We start from the raw sequence: 17,189 nt of genomic DNA, 5'->3' as shown, positions 1-17,189 counted from the left end.
TTTAATCAATGTGTCATTTCAACTTTGAGGCTTAGAGCTCAGATGAATGGAAATGAGGCACAAAAACAAACATCAAATGAAAATTGACAATCCCACTCTCAAGTTTGCTGGGGCAGATTTTTTTTTTGAATTGGGCATTACCTTATGCAAGTTCCAGGTGCGGCAGGGAGCAATGGAGGGAGTGTAGCAACGCCACAGTGAGCCACGTGTAGAGTTACAGTGATGACAGATTTCTGTAGATTCAGGTTAGTCGAACAACAGCCTGACATAGTTGTACTGACAGAATCATACCAGTTAACATTCCAGACTCCATCACCGTTCCTGGGTATGTACTGTCTCACTGGCAGGACAGACCTCGCAGAGGTGGTGGCATAATGGTATGTAGTAGAGAGGGAGTTGCCCTGGTAAACTCGCAACATTGACTCTGGACCCCATGAAGTCTCATGGCGCCAGATTAAACATGGGCAAGGAAACCTCGCGCTGATTACCACGTACCGTCCTCCCTCAGCTGATGAATCAGTACTTCTCCATGTTGAGCAGAACTTGGAGGAGGCATGGAGGGTGGCAAGGGCACAGAATGTACTCTGGTTGAGGGAATTTCAATGTCCATCACTAAGAGTGGTTTGGTAGTACCACCACAAAGTCCTACTGGACAGAGCTACTGGACTGGGACTACAGCAGGTCATGAAGGAAACAACAAGAGGGAAAAACACACTTGACCTCACTCTCACCAACCCGCCTGCCGCAGAAGCATTTGTCCATGACAGCACTGGTAGGAGTGAACATCAGACTATTGTGGAGACTAAATCCCGTCTCCACATTGAAGAAACCCTCCACTGCGTTGTGTGGCACTACCACCGTGCTAAATGGGATAGACTTTGAACAGATCTAGCAGCCCAAGACTGGGCGTCTACGAGGCGCTGTGAGTCATCAGCAGCAGCAGAATTGTACTCAACTACAATCTGTAACCTCATGGCCCGGCACATCCCCCACTCTAACATTACCACCAGGCCAGGGGATCAACCCTGGTTCAATGAAGAGTGCGAGGGACATGCCGAGAACAACACCAGGCATATCTCAATATGAGGCATTACCCCGGTGAAGCCACAGTACAGGACTACTTGCATGACAAGCACCCTAAGCAGCAAGTAATAGAGCTAAGTGCTTCCACAACCAACGGATCAGGCCTAAGCTCTGTAGTCCTGCCTCATCCAGCTGTGAATGGTGATGGACAATCAAACAACTCACTGGAGGAGGAGGCTCCACAAATACTCCCATCTTCAATGATAAAGGAGCCCAGCACACCTGTGTAAAAGATAAAGCTGAGGCACTTGCAACAACCTTCAGTCAGAAGTGTCGAGTAGATGGTCCAGCTTGGCTTCCTCCAGAAGTCCCCAGCACCCCAGATGTCAGTATGCAGCCAATCTGATTCACTCCACGTGATATCAAGAAACGGCTGGACACTGCGAAGGCTATGGGCCCAGACAAAATCTCAGCAATAGTCCTGAAGACTTGTGCTCCAGAACTAGCCATGCCATTAGCCCAGCTACTCCAGTACAGCTACAACACCGGCATCTACCCAGAAATGTGGAAAATTGCCCAGGTAAGTCCTATGCATAAGAAACAGGAGAAGTTCAACCCAGCCAATTACCGCCCTGTCAGCCTATTCTCAGTCATCAGCAAAGTAATGGAAGGGGTCATCAACAGTGCTATCATGCAGCATCTACTCGGCAATAACCTGCTTACAGATGTCCACTATGGGTTCTGTCAAGGCCACTCAGCTCCTGCCCTCATCATCTCCTTGGTCCAAACATGGACAGAGAGCTAAATACCAGAGGTGAGGTGAGAGTGATAGCCCTCGACATCAAGGCAGTATTTGGCAGAGTATGGCATCAAGGTGTCCTAGCTAAAGTGGAGTCAATAGGATTCAGGAGGAAAACCCTCCGCTGGTTAGAATCATACCTGACACAAAGGAACATGGTTTTGGAGGTCGGGAGTCAATCATCTCAACCTCAGGACATCACTACAGGAGTTCCTCAGAGAAGTGTCCTAGGACCAACCATCTTCAGCTGTTCAACAATGACTTTCCTTCCATCAGGTGGTCAGAAGTGGGGATGTTCGCAGATGACTGCACAATGTTCTGCACCATTTGTGACTCCTCAGATTGTGAGCAGTTCATACCCAAATGCAGCAGGACCTGGACAATATCCAGGCTTGGGCTGGACAAGTAGCAGATAACTTTGGAGTCACGCAAGTGCCAGGCAATGACCATCTCCAACAAGAGAGGCTCTAACCATCATCCCCTGACATTGAGTGGCAACACTATCACTGAGTCCCCTACTATCAACATTCCAGGGGTTACAATTGACAGGAAACTGAACTGGTCTAGCCATATAGACACCGTGGCTACCAGAGCAGGTCAAAGGCTAGGAGTCCCACGGCGTGTAACTCACCCCGACTCCCCAAAGCCTGTCCACCATCTACAAGGCTCAGGTCAGGAGTGTAATGGAATACTCGCCACACCCCAGATGAGTGCAGCTCCATCAACACTCAAGAAGCTCGACACCATCCAGTACAAGGCAGCCCACTTGATTAGTACCCCTTCCACAAGCATCCAATCCCTCCACCATCAACGATCAGTTGCAGCAGTGTGTACGATCTACAAGATGCACTGCAACAAGACAAAATTCCTAAGGCAGTACCTTCCAGACCCACGACCATTACCATCCAGAAGGACGGGAACAGCAGATTTCTGGGAACACCACCTCTTGGAAATCCCCCTTCAAGTCGCTTACCATCCTGACTTTGAAACATATAGTCATTCCTTCATTGTCGCTGGGTCAAAAATCATGGAATTTCCTCCCTAACAGCAGTACCTATACCTCAGGGACTGCAGTGGTTCAAGGCAGCTCAACACCTCCTTCTCAAGGGCAACTAGGGATGGGAAATAAAAGCTGGCGACACCCACATCCAGCAAATGAATAAATAAAAAAGGTTATAGAAGAGTATTTTTTTGCAGAAGAATTTAACCCAAGATTCAGACCAAAGCTAACAAGTTAGTTAATAAGCACATACATTTTTTTTAAATTAAAAAGGCAGATTGCAACAGCAAATCCAAATTGTTTAGCAAGTTGTATCTGCATGTCACTTTTAGAAATGTCAAATTATGGGCATGGGAAGGCCTCTGCGGTCAGACTTGAAAAGTAGAATTTAAGCAAAAAAAAACTAGGTCTTGCTTTAAAAGAAAACCAAGGATTAGAATTTTAAAAAATTATCCAGTTGTTGAAGTGGGCTCAGATTTAATGAAACAGGAGTAAAGCATGTACAAAGTAAGAATTTCACTGCACAAATTTGTTTGGATGAAGAATGCAGATTGAACAAAGCTTTCAAGATTTAAGAATGGAAAAACATTGTAGGGAAGAAAAAAGTTGCCAATAGAGTTGGTCTAGAGCTGCTGCAGTCAATGGGTCCATATCACTTTGCTATTCTAGTCCCTCAACAGACCAAATCCAAACTTTGCTTGCTTTTAATGAAACTGGTATTCAATAAAACAGATATACAGATCCAGTGTGAGGCATTGGTCTTTTAGAACATGCAAATACAATGTTTACAATACCAAGTAATTTGGTGTTTTACAGTAGTACTTCCTTGGGCGTGTCAGCATTAGGGTGCACCAAGAAAGAATAATTCTTAAAATACTGCTACTTTCTCTTCCCCAACCTCATCCTTTCCTAGTGTATATTCTTGGATTCAAGACAGTCAGATTCCCAATACAGTCCATAGTCTAACTTCCTTTAAACAATACTGGTTATGCAGCCACAAAAGTAGAGAAGATGCCGTCAATTGTTTCTGCAAGGCTGAAAGATCTACTTACGGCATTCAAAGGGCTCATCACTCCCATCTCTACAGTCCCATTTGTGGTTACAGACTTTACTTATAGCAATGCATTCTCCACTTCGACATTTGAACTCAGGAGGAGTGGTGCAGTCTGAAGTTAAAGACAAACATTTAAGTTTATATCCAATACATTGGATATAATGCATGAGCTGATGCATTTTAAAACCTATGCACCTACCATTCTGGCAGTGGTTTTCATCAGTAGCATCAGAGCAGTCTGCAAATCCATTACATTTTTTTGTTTGCGGGATACAACTGCCATCACCACATCTGAAATGATCTGGTCTACATGTTGAAGGAGCTAAATCAAATCAAATTGTTAATCTATGGAAATAGCAATCAAATACAACTCTTGCTATTATCCATTTGTGTTGGAAATTAAAAATTTGTTGCGTTGTTCTGTCCTCCAACTGATTATATCAGTAATATAACCATATAACAATTACAGCACGGAAACAGGCCATCTCGGCCCTTCTAGTCCGTGCCAAACGCTTACTCTCACCTAGTCCCACTGACCTGCACTCAGACCATAACCCTCCACTCCTTTCCTATCCATATACCTATCCAATTTTACTTTAAATGCCAATATTGAACTTGCTTCTATCACTGCTATTGGAAGCTCATTCCACACAGGGAATATTGTATTTATATTCCAAAAAACAAACCGTTGCACTAGAGTCAGAACTAAAGAATAATTTCATCTTTAAAAAATGCATTTAATACAAGTCAGATATGAAATATAATCCAAATGCTTATTGATAAGTAAACTGATGGCTAAACCTAGGAAAAATCCATTTCAATTATTAACATATTGATCATTCAGCACAATTTTAAAGAAAATCATTCCAATGGTAGAACAAGTGTCAATGTGACACTCAGACTTGTCCAGAAAACTAAATTCAGATATCTACTAGCCAACTCCACTCCAGCAAGTCTGGTTCCATGTTACTTACCACAATTCAGTTCATCACTTCCATCTTCACAGTCACGATCTCCATCACAGTGCCAGTGATGACTGATGCATTCACCAGACGCACAGAAGAACTCATTAGCAGAGCAGGTTGCGTGAGGAGTGGCACGCCCACATTGTTCTGGAGATTCATCAGATTGGTCAGCGCAGTCAACGTTGTTGTCGCAAACCCATCTCAGAGAAATGCATTCGGAACTATTGCACTGGAACTCATGACGGCCGCAGGATTGGGAAACACAGCCTTTTTCATCACTTCCATCACCACAGTCATCTTGGCCATTGCAGATAAATACCCTGGAAATGCATCTACCACTGGTGCAAGTAAATTCGACTGTACTGCAATTAAAGGAGCCTGAAAAGAAAAGGTCTCCTATTAGAACCGGCATAACACTCATAACTGTGCAAAAGCAATCATTTCTTGGCTACTGTAGTATACAAACTGCTTGATTTTGTAATGTTTTTAATGTGCTAGGCATAAAACAACCACTGTCTGGAATTTCTACTCGACAGGATCTTGGAGAGTAGAAATTAGCAAATACACCTCATTACCATATAGTGAGGCCTCTGAAAATCAAACCCTACTTCCCTGTAGCAAGAGGTGGAAAACAGGCAAGGCTGGCCAACTAGGCTTTGCTGAAGTTGTCTAGGCCAATCCCCTGTACAGAGGATGCAATGGATTGCAGAAGCGTTGCTGAACTCTAATCATACGATGGAGATGGGAGATCACTGAAGGCTTATGCTCCACTTGGGAGCTAAGGGCCCAAGTAAGTAAAACAGATAGATACTTTATTGACAGTATCATAGTAGCATTGCAAGTGCACAGATAGACAAATATTAGTAGAGAAGTAGGAAAGAATAAAAAAAAGCAGGTTACCCCAAAGAGTCATCACTTCCCCGGCTATTGGTCGACTCGTTATAGAGCCTGATGGCCGAGGGTAAGAATGGCCTCATATAGCGCTCTTTGGAGCAGTGCAGTTGTTTTAGTCTATTACTAAAAGTGTTCCTCTGTTCAGCCAAGGTGGCATGGCAGAGAGTGAGAAACATTGTCCAGAATTGCCAGTATTTTCTGTAGAGTCCTTTGTTCTTTCACAGCCTCCAGTGTGCCCAGTTTGACTCCTATAACAAAGCCAGCCTTTCTAATCAGTTTATTGAGCTGGTAGGTATCACCCGTGTTGATGCCATTGCTCCAGCATGCCACTGCATAAAAGAATGTACTGGTGATAACAAACTGGTAGAACATGTGAAGGAGAGGTCTGCATACTCCAAAGGACCTCATTCTCCTCAGGAAGAGGAGGCGACTATGACCCTTCTTGTACACAGCCTCTGTGTTGGTGCTCCACTCAAGTCTGTCATCCAGATGCACTCCCAGGTACTTGTAGGTCCTCACCATCAATAGTAACAGGGAGCAATGCAGGCTTATATAATTAGAATTCCTCTGGCATTCATTTTCACCCACCCCTCTTCTCAAAAGCAAAGTTAAAAAGACAACACTGGTAAGGATTCCACAGCTATACTAAGGTTTGTGAAAGTATGTTAGAAGTGTGTTTGCAAGCATGCTTCTAGGGTGCAGGAACATTTTAATGTTCCTTGATTTGCGACAGTGCGGTATTCTGTGAGCTACGAGTTCAATAATGCTAATTTACTACCTCTGTCCTCTCCAACACAAGAATAAATTTGATTTTAAATACATTTTGCTCAATGAGTCTTTAGAGTTAGCCTGGCTGGCTTGTTAAAAACATACCACAGTTCTCTTCATCACTGCCGTTCTCACAGTCCTTTTCTCCATCACACTTCCAGGCAGTAGGAATACACTGAAAAGTGCCAGGGCCACAATGAATTTCATTCAGATTACACATTTTCATGTCTGAGGTGGGGGTGGGGGTGGGAGAAACAACACAAATTATTCAGAAAATCTGCTGTAGGTCAGAAACATCCCATACACGAGACTTAAGCATCTTCATAGAAATTAAGTTCCTGGCCTATGGATGGGCAGTTGTTGATCAAGCCCAATATATTATTGGACTTTGGCTACTAGAGGAGTTTGTTTCCACTTTCTCAAGCCACCAAGACCAACTCTGAGATGAAACAGAGTGATGGAGACATCTGCCTCCAATAATGGGGCAAAAGTATTGAAAATGGTGCAGGATTTTGGAAAAGTTGAATCTTTGTTACAATTGCACAGGGCACTGGGGAAGCCACACCTATGGCACTGTACACAAATTTGGAAAGGGGTCTAAAAGAAAGCAAGATTAGTAGTATTGGAGGCAGTGCAAAAGAAATTTACCTCCCCAAATCTTAGGATGCAAGGATTGATCTGTCAGCAGGATATGTGGTTAGGTCTCTAGTTGTTGGAAAAGAACAAATGGCAATCTTAATGAAATACTCAAAATTCTGAGTGGGCGTAACTGGGTAAATGTTAAAACATTTTCACTTATGGGAGGGTCTCAAATGAAGGGATAGCTTTGAGATAAAGTGCCAGTCTTTTAAATAGAGTTTTTAGAAGTTTCTTGCAAAGGAGAGCAAATATCTGAATTCTTTACTTTAGCAAGTTGGAGGGTAGATGATTAAGTTTTTCAGATGATTAGAATCTGAAATGATCTGAAAAACCAAACAGGAGAATTTAGGGCTATGAGAATTTGGCACAGAGTGGCCAAGTCCCGTGGTAGATTAGCCGAAATTGCAATGAAATAACTGGGGAGGCATGAGGCTACAGGTGAGCTGCTCCTGTACAAGATGATTGAGAAAGCTTCCGTTTTGGCCAAACATCATACTCACGACAGACTTCTGGACTTTCATCTGAGCCATCGTCACAGTCAGGTACACCATCACATTTCCATTTACTGGGCAAACAATGTCCACTGTGGCATACAAAGTCAGAAACGGCACACGTAGTCTGAACTGTGTCAAATAATTTATAGACACCATTAAAACAGCAAGCCTGAATTATCCTGTGACACTAATTATTTCTCCACACAATGATCCCAATCTACATTCTAAGACTCAACTCATTAATGAACTGCCAACAATACGTTTATAGGTCAATCTAATTTGCAAATTTTGCATTCCAATCAATTCTAATTACATCAAGATTTCAGATCCAAGTCTTAAAACCGAGAATGCAAGTGAAACACTCAGCGAATAATACCAGAGGCAGAAGGACTATAAGCTCAATTGTTCTTGTTTAAGTGGTGGCCAAGCATAAATATTATTAGTATTTTAAAATTATTTGGTAATGGGATGGGGGAATTGATGAGAGGGAGAGAAAATAATAAAATCAGTCAAGAAACAATGACCAGTAACCTGAAGTATACTTGGCACAAGAACCAGACAATTTAAGTAGATACGTAACAAACGAGGTGACATCTGTGGAGGGCGATCAACAGTCGATGTTTCAGGCCAAGACCCTTCATGCCTTGATGACTTGCCAAGTTCCTCCAGCACTTTATGTGAGTTGCTCAAGATTTCCAGCATCTGCTGAATCTCTTGTGTTTACAATTTATGTAGGTCGTTGGCACAATTCAATTGCAGTTTTAAATGGCCGAAACTAATTTTCCCAACACATCCCAGAAATCAAGATATAATTAACTATGAACCAATTATGAAAATCAAGGCGTGGATACGAGCTTAAGGACCTCTTTTGGGTTATACAGTTCCATGATCATTAGTACACAGAGCCTGGAGTGTGGCAATTAAGATAAAGCAACCAGTAATTATTCAGTGTGTTTATAGAGTCAGCAGAGATAGGCCATTCAGCCCAACCAGTCCATGCTGAACGGGTGCCACTCAAATAGTCCTAATTTCCTGCATTTTGCCCACATTGCTCCAAGCCTTGTCCCTCCTGTACCTAACCAAATGTGCTTTTTAAAGTGTTACCATTGTACCTGCCTCAACCACTTTCTCTGGCAGCTCATTCCATATACTCACCGCCCTCTGAATGGAAAATGTTGCCCCTTAGGTCTCTTTTAAGTCTTTTCCCTCAAGTTTATACCCCCTAGAGAGGAAAGACCAAAATCTGGAGAAAACGATTTCTCCACTCACCTTGTGTACACCACTCAATGTTAAACACTGCAAGATTGCCCCTCATTTTCTTATGTTCCAAGAAATACAGACCTACCCTGGCCAATCACAAGCCTCTAGTCCTGGTAACATCCTCAAATCCATTCCTGCACTCTTTACAGTTAACTACATCTTTCCTTTAACTGGGTGACCAAAACAGCACTCTTGAGTTCAAACTCATCAGTGACTTATGCAAATGAACCTAAATGTTCTTACCCCTGTACTTCATGTCCTTACTGATAAAGGCCAATGTGCTAACCATCTTTTTCACCACCCTAGCTACAGGCAATGCCACTTACAATGTATAATGTACTTGCCCTTCTTAATATCCTACCATTCATAGTACAAGTCTTAGGCTAGTTTGACTTTCCAAAACAAACAACAACACATTTATCTGCACTGAAATCCATTGACCCCCACCTTGGCTCATTTCCCTATCAGACCATGGTTCCCCCTGATCTATGATGCTCTTCTAACCATCTACAGCTTCTAACTTTGTACCATTTGCAGACTTGCAGATTTGTGCGTTTGCATCACAGATATTGAATAACAAATGTCCCAACACTGAGTCTTGTGACGTACCACTAGTCACCAGCCTCCATTCTGAGAGACAACCTTCACCCACCACACTCTGCTTCCCATCCATGGCAATGTATTCCACAGATTCATCATCCTCTGGCTATAGAAATTCCCCCCAAGTTCTGATCTAAAGGGACACTCTTCTATTCTGAGGCAGTACCCTCTGGTCCTAGAATCCCCCACTAGAGGAAACATCCTGTCCACTTGCACTCCAGATAGGACTTTTAATATTTGAAATTCTTCTAAAACTCCAGTGAGTCTGGACAAGTCGCCAGGAATGCCATCTCTAAGCACTACTGTTGCATCTCCCTTAACACAAAAGAAAGTGTAGTTGTCTAGTGTAGTTGTTTTTTCTCTCTCTGTGTTGTTTGTTACATAGTTCAGTCTAGTTTTTGTACCGTGTCATGTAACACCATGGTCCTGAGAAACATTGTCTCATTTTTTACTATGTACTGTACATAGCAGTTCAGGTCGAAATGACAATAAAAGTAACTTGACTTGAAAACATCTCCTCCTCAACTTCTGTAACACCTGTAGCATCTGTATCCTAGAACACGAAGCTACCAGTTTTGCCTTTCTCTCAGCCATTTCCTGCTATTATATACATACAACACTCCAGACCCAGAGTTAAAACTAAATCTGATTTTGTCCACCTTCATGTTAAGCCTCATGCATTGAAATAAACAGCTTAAATGAATATTCATTTCCTTCCGTTTACTGCACCCCTTAGCTGTCCTAATTACTAAACCTGCTCTTGATGGTTACTGCTTTATCCCATGACTGTGAGACCAACCCCAACGACAACCTGGTTTAAACCCACTCATACAGCACTAGCAAATTTCCCTTTAAGAATATTGGTTCTTCTCTAGTTGAAGTATGCAGCAAGTCTCTCCTGCAAAAGAGATCCAAAAATTCCTGAACCTTAATCCTTGAATAAGCTCCTTAGTCACGCATTCACCTAGCCTATCATTCTACTTCTGACTTCACTATGACATGGTACCAAGAGCAATCTGGAGATCGGGGTTCTGCTTCTAAACCTCTTGCCCAACTCCCTTTACTCGCTCTGCAGGATCTCAGCCTACACTATACCTATATCAATTGTTCCAATGTGCACAGGAACTTCTGGCTATTTGAGTGCTCTGCAATAACTCAGACATCCTTGATACTGGCACCTGAGGAAAAAAAGTATTGAAGTTGAATAACATACTATTTTAGAATACAAAAGCAAGGAGATAACGCTGAGCCTTTATAAGGCACTAGTTAGGTCGGACTTAGAGTACTCTCAACAGTTTTGGGCCTCCTATCTCAGAAGGGATGTAACACACACAAAATGCTGGTGGAATGTAGCATGCCAGGCAGCATCTATAGGGAGAAGCACTGTGCCAACCTCACTCTATCACCACAGTGTGTTCCAATTCCAACCTCACTCTAGACAGTGCTTCTCCCTATAGATGCTGCCTGGCCTGCTGTGTTCCACCAGCATTTTGCGTGCGTTGCTTGAATTTTCAGCATCTGCAGATTTCCTTGTGTTTGCTCAGAAAGGATGTGTTGTCATTAGAGAGAGTCCAGAGGAGGTTCATGAGGATGATTCCCAGAACAGAGGGGTTGACATATGAGAAGTGTTTGGCAGCTTTGGGCCCCTACTCACTGGAATTTAGAAGAATGCCGGGGGATCTCATTGAAACCTACCCAATGTTGAAAGGACGAGATAGGGTGGATGTGGAGAGAATGTTTCCTATGGTGTGAGTATCCAGAATTAGAGGGCACAGCTTCAAAATTGAAGACAACCCTTTAGAACAGAGGTAAGGAGGAATTTTTTTGTAGCTGGAAAGTAGCATTCTGTGGAATTCTCTGCCACTGACTGCGGTGGAGGCCAAGTCCGTGGGTATATCTAAGTTTAGCAAAAGTTTATCATTTTCTGATCAGTCAAGGCATCAAAGGATATGGCAAAAAGCAAGTGTATGGGGTTGGGTGGCATCCGGCATCAGCTATGATGGAATGGCACAGCAGACTCAATGGGCTGAATGGCCTAATTCTGCTCCTATGGCTTATGGTCTTATGGACTAGTGAGGTGCTTTGGCCCCAGCTATTCACAAGTATTAGTAGCTTTGGATTAGCTATCAAAACATTGCTACTTTTCAGAGTTTCCACTTGCCTGCTACCCTTCTGGAAATTTGTGGCCAGCATGCTGCCCACACTTAGGATGAACTGCAGACATGTTAGTGCATAACATGTTGCTAGATGTGCTGCTGAAGAGATTGTGGACTCATTAGTAATGATCTTTCAAGAAGCTCTAGATTCTGGTATTGTTCCAGAGGACTGGAAAATTGCAATTACCATTCCACTCTTTAAGAGGGATGGAAGCAAAATACAGGGAATGATAGATCAGGTAGCTCAACTTCAGCACTTGGAAAGATGCTGGAGTCTATTATTAAGGATGAGGTCTTGGGGTACTTGGTAGCACATGATAAAATAGCCCAAAGCCAGCACTCTTTTGTGAAGGGGAAATCTTACCTGTCTGAAGTTTTTTGAGTAAATAACGGGCAGGCTAGGCAAAGGAGAGTCAGTGGATGTTGTTTACTTGGATTTTCAGAAGGCCTTTGACAAGGTACGAGGCTGCTCTAGAAGATAAGAGCCCTTGGTATTATAGGGAAGATACTGGCATGAATAAAAAATTGGCCGACTGGCAGGAGATGAAAAGTTGGAATAAAGTGGGCCTTTGTTGGTTGGCTGCTGATGATCAGTGGCATTCTGAAGGGAATTGTGTTCGGATGGCTCCTTCCCATGCTATATATCAATGATTTGGATTCCAGAATTGATGGCTTTGTGGCAAAGTTTGTGAACAACATGAAAAAAGGTGGAAGAACTGGTAGTATAGAGGAAGCAAGAAACATGCAGAAGGACTTTGATTAAGAGAATGGACAAAGATATGGCAGATGGGATATAGTGCAGGGAAATGCATGTTCATGCACTTTGGTAGAAGGAATAAAAGCATAGACTATTTTCTAAATGGGTAGAAAATTCAGAAATCAGAGATGCAAAGGGACGGGAGTCCTTGTGGATGATTGTATGTTGAGTCGGTGGTAAGAAAGGCAAATGGTATGTTGGCATTCATTTCAAGGCCTAGAATATAAAAACAAGGATGTAATGCTGAGGCTTTATAAGGTATTGGTGAGTCTGCACTTGGAGTATTATGCAGTTTTGGGGTCCTTATCCAAGAAAGGAGGTGTTGACATTTGAGAGGCTCCACAGGAGGTTTACGAAAATAATCCCAGGAATGAAAGGGTTAATATATGAGTGGCATTTGATGGCTCTGGACCTGCATTCACTGGTGTTTAAACGAATAGGACAGATCTCATTGAAACCTACTGAATTTGAAAGGCCTACATAGAGTGGATGTGGAGAGGATGTTTCCCATATTGCATGTTCAGTACAGCATTGTGGGCTGAAGGGCCTGTAGGTTTTCTATGTTTCTATAGTAGGGTAAATCTAGGATCAGAGGGCACAGCCTCAGATTAGAAAGATATCCCTTTAGAGCAGAGGTGAGGAGTTATTTCTATAGGCAGAAGATGTTGAATCTGTGGAATACATTGCCACCAACAGTCATGGAAGCCAAGTCATCGGGTATAGAGGTTGATAGGTTCTTGATTAGTAAGGGCAGGAGAAGGCAGAAGAATGGGTTGAGAGGGATAACAAGTCAGCCATGATGGGGTGGCGGAGCAGACTCAAAGTGTAGCCTCAATTCTGCTCCCATGTCTTATGGTCTTATACCAACATGTACATTGTCTTGGCCATTTACCCAGATCATTGTTTTACAAAGCTTATGATAAAGAAGCAACAATTCCAATTTTATTAAGGTGCCTTTCAACCCCCCTACCATCACACTTCCCCTCTCCTACTTCCCCCAATTATGTTCAGGCATAATGATCTACAGAATGACCTAGCTACCAATTACTTACCACAACCACTTTCATCACTTCCGTCAGTACAGTCATCGTCACCATCACATTTCCACAGCAATGGTACACAATGCCCATTCCTACACCGAAACTGCAATGGATTGCAGGAAATAGCTGACCCTTAAGTAAACGCAAGCAAAACTGTTATGCAAACATATTTTGGATTTATTAGGCAAAGAATACTTTTGTTTTAAAACTGGATAACACCCACTAGTTTAACTAGAGATAAGACAACTTTTCCCCATACAAAAGGAATGTGCAAGTGCATGTCAAAAATGTGAAAAAATTTAAAGGGTTGCCTCGTGAAATGACATTAAATTAAAGCAGCATTTGAGCCTGAACACCAGGCAGCTTCATGTTAGGGAAAATTTTCTTTCTATTGGATTTTTGACTTGTATGAAAGGGAGTTGAGAATTTTAAATTAGGGTAAACATCTCAATAGCATAAGGTCCTTCACTGGCAGCATCAGGCTGTTTAACTGATCATAGGGAAGATTTGAACTGAAGTCTTCCAGTTCACACATGAGCACTATAACTAAGGCAGATGAAACAGGATTGTCCTAGTTACTACAAAACTAATAACCCCTGCGCTGTTGTAGACTGGAGTTACATCAATAAGTTATCAACACCATCACAAGGAAAGACCGATTCAACTTCACCTTGGTGAGCAGAAAGGAGATTTTTATTTAAAAGTTCTCCTCTCAGCAAATGATGGAAATCTGCCATTCTGAACTCTATTGGAGATGACAAAAATCCAATAATCACACCCAATTTAGCCAGACTGAGCTGAAGCTGCTCCAGAATCTAGAGCGACCCAATGACAAGTAACAAACAACCATAGAAATGCAAAAAAAACATGGTAGCAATCCAAAACACCCAGCTTGTTCAGAAAGTACATGCAAGTATTAGAAGCATATAGCCCACACAGGGGAAAAAGAATGTAATTAGAAGCTTTTGACAGAATGAAACGGGAGATAGGTTGAATATCCCTTTGCAACTGATTTGCTTAGATGTTACCTTTACACCTCAGAGAATCTTTTCAGTGTCAACGGGAATCCCTTGCAATGAAAAGTAGGTGGCTTCAGTGCTAAATTGAATACTTAGAGGACACATGATCCAGGTAATTTATATGCAGAGGAAAATTATTTAGGACCTGAACAGGGGAGGAAGAGATTTAGAAATGCAACAAAAGTCATTTTAAATGGGCATCAAAAAATAAAGGGAACTTCAAACTTCCATGCCCCTTGCTTGGGTAGAATAATATATCAAAACACTGTTGATTTCATCTTTTACCCCCTTACTTCCGAGAAAGCATACAAACTGTATTTCCCTTTAAGTAGGTCTTCCATACACTAATCCCTATTTCACGAAGTAGAAATAGGGTACTCACCAAACCTGGCTGCATTTAAATTCGTTGCTATGAGTAGCAACAAAATTAAACGAATTGGAATCATATCACTGCTTCAGTGAAAAAGCAGGAACCCAAAGTCCACAAGAAATAACAACACTCCTTTTCTTTCACGACCCAACTGTACTGAAGTGGATAGATTCAACCATACAGGAAACGCCGCAGCGAGTTACAGTACTCTTATCCGCGTTTTCTCTATCACCCCCGAGCAACTGATTGGCTAATTAATTCCAACCTAATCACCTCATTAAACAAATCCCCACCTGCCACTGACTTCACATCGCCGACTGGAACTGAATTAATAATGACTGTAAATTTGACTGGTATTAATTCTTCTCCGAAAGATTCCTTGCTAATTACTTATTAGTACACGGTGAAAGAGTTTCGCAGAAGTGGTTTAACTCTGAAAGTATTAGTCCAGTTTTCCCACTTTTTTTTTTTAACACCGTCAGGGAATTCTCACTTCGTCATGTGTTTCGGAAGTGATACAGTCAGTTGGAGCGGAGATGGTGGTCAGTTGTCGTTCATTCGACACCGCATGCCTCTGAATCAGAAAGATTTATCATACTTTAAAACAATACGGAAAATGTGTTAAAAATGTCCCGTCTTTCCGATAAAATATCAAACTGACTTTAACTACTCTCTTACATCCCTGTACACAATTTTATAGAAATGTTTTGAAGAAGAGCTGATATGTTGCTCTTTTAACTGGCCACATTTCCCTCCGCCAATGTTACTAAAACAGATTATGTCTGTTATGGGGATCCTGTGATACTCAAACTGGCTGACACATTTCCAACACTAAAATAGTTATTTTTCCTTTAAGGGTACTATAAAACAATGGAGGAAGTGAAATACACAACATAACTGCAAGTATTTTAATATAGATAATTCTAACAAATATATAGGCTTCCAAGATGTACAAAACTGAAAGGACTCAAATTTTCTCAAACATCTGTAGGGGTTCCTTGTGTTTGTGGAACTGTTTAGAATGAAGGTAACACATTTTAGAATTAAAACTTTTTATTTCTAATGGGTAAAAAATATAATTCACAAATTTAAACACTACTATGCATCTGATTAAAACTGTAAGTAGTGTGTTTAATTTCTGTATGTAATTATGTGTCATAAACAGATAGGTATAAAAGAATGCGATTGAAATGAATGATGAGTGGTGTACATTAGTAATAAGCCTAATAAAATAAAAGAGAACTAAAATATTGTGTTTGAATATGAACGTACAGAATGGCAACTAAAGCATTTCAATTAAAGTGGATTATATTCACTTCTTTAGCAAGTCATATAAAAGCTAGCAAGGTAAAGTTGTAGCAAAACAAATGCCATTCTTATTCCTGTATATGACAGATATAGGTTCTAATTTCACTCTGATAACTCTAATATGAAATAGTGAATGGATGTCTGATGGTGTTCTTTGCAGTCAGAAATAGGCAAATCTACTCCCAATATTTGTGTAATATGTGTAGGTGAAGATATGGAGACTGGACAAGAGTACATTACCTGTAAGCTAATTGTATAAATGATTAAGCGTTTTGCATTATCTCACTTACAGAGTTGAGAATTGCTTCTGAGAGCAAGTGCACTTGCTAATACTCCACCTGCTGATAAGACAGTTTGTTACAGTTCAATCTAGTTATAAAGAGGCTCATGAATTATAGTTCATTCTGCTTTTCTTTGTGCTAGGTTCATTTGTTTTTCTACCACTTGCTTACAACACTTTCCTCTTAATATCACACCTGCCAAATTAAATAGATGTATTAAAACAAATTATGAGCTAGGCAGTACATTTTGGGAAACATTGTCTTTCCTCAATGGTAGGCTTTGTATACAACTTTGGTTAGCTTATTACTCTGAACTGAAATTTCTTCACCATGCCTCTACTGAAAATGTAGCTGTAATCTTGAAGCTATTTAATTATTTACAATTAGATTCTAAAGTGCCAAGTTGTTTAGAAATTATATTCTGGTAATTAATATTCAGTGATTTTAGGCCTTCTCCCAAAGATCGTTGTACCTAGCTACATATTCAACTAACACAGCAAGAAACATCCACACATTTTCTGTGCACTGTTTTAAAAATACTGTTACCCTGGACAACAAAGATTTTGCTTCCTGAATATATTTAGGTGCTTCTAATGGATTTTTGGGCTGCTGATCATGAAAATCACCATGAAATTTTCCAATCACGCATCTTTTTAAAATCACCTGTATTTCTGATTTCAATTCATAATTTAAGTCAATTGAAATGTTGCCCACATGTAAGCTGAAAAGTTCTCTATCTTGTCCAGGCACGCCTGGGTATGC

At 41.3% G+C, this 17,189-nt stretch overlaps 1 protein-coding gene across 2 annotated transcripts in view; it reads right to left on the bottom strand.

Moving 5' to 3' along the window:
- Positions 1–15,009, bottom strand: part of LOC140741839 (low-density lipoprotein receptor-related protein 2-like) — a 73,664-nt gene extending 58,655 nt beyond the window's left edge. The window contains exons 1-7 of one of the 2 annotated variants that reach the window (XM_073072291.1): positions 14,851–15,009; positions 13,462–13,581; positions 7,643–7,765; positions 6,609–6,731; positions 4,851–5,219; positions 4,076–4,198; positions 3,875–3,988 (exon numbers count right to left, since the gene is read on the bottom strand). In XM_073072291.1, the coding sequence (XP_072928392.1) occupies positions 3,875–3,988; positions 4,076–4,198; positions 4,851–5,219; positions 6,609–6,731; positions 7,643–7,765; positions 13,462–13,581; positions 14,851–14,914 (1,036 nt within the window). In that variant the 5' untranslated portion in view covers positions 14,915–15,009. Of the gene's footprint in view, positions 1–3,874; positions 4,199–4,850; positions 5,220–6,608; positions 6,732–7,642; positions 7,766–13,461; positions 13,582–14,850 lie in introns of both variants that reach the window. The other variant, XM_073072301.1, reaches the window with a different exon arrangement.
- Between the last annotated feature and the right edge of the window lie 2,180 nt (positions 15,010–17,189).

This window comes from Hemitrygon akajei, chromosome 2 (genome assembly GCF_048418815.1).
Source record: "Hemitrygon akajei chromosome 2, sHemAka1.3, whole genome shotgun sequence".
Lineage (NCBI taxonomy): Eukaryota > Metazoa > Chordata > Chondrichthyes > Myliobatiformes > Dasyatidae > Hemitrygon > Hemitrygon akajei.
This window is presented reverse-complemented; position numbering and strand designations above follow the sequence as displayed.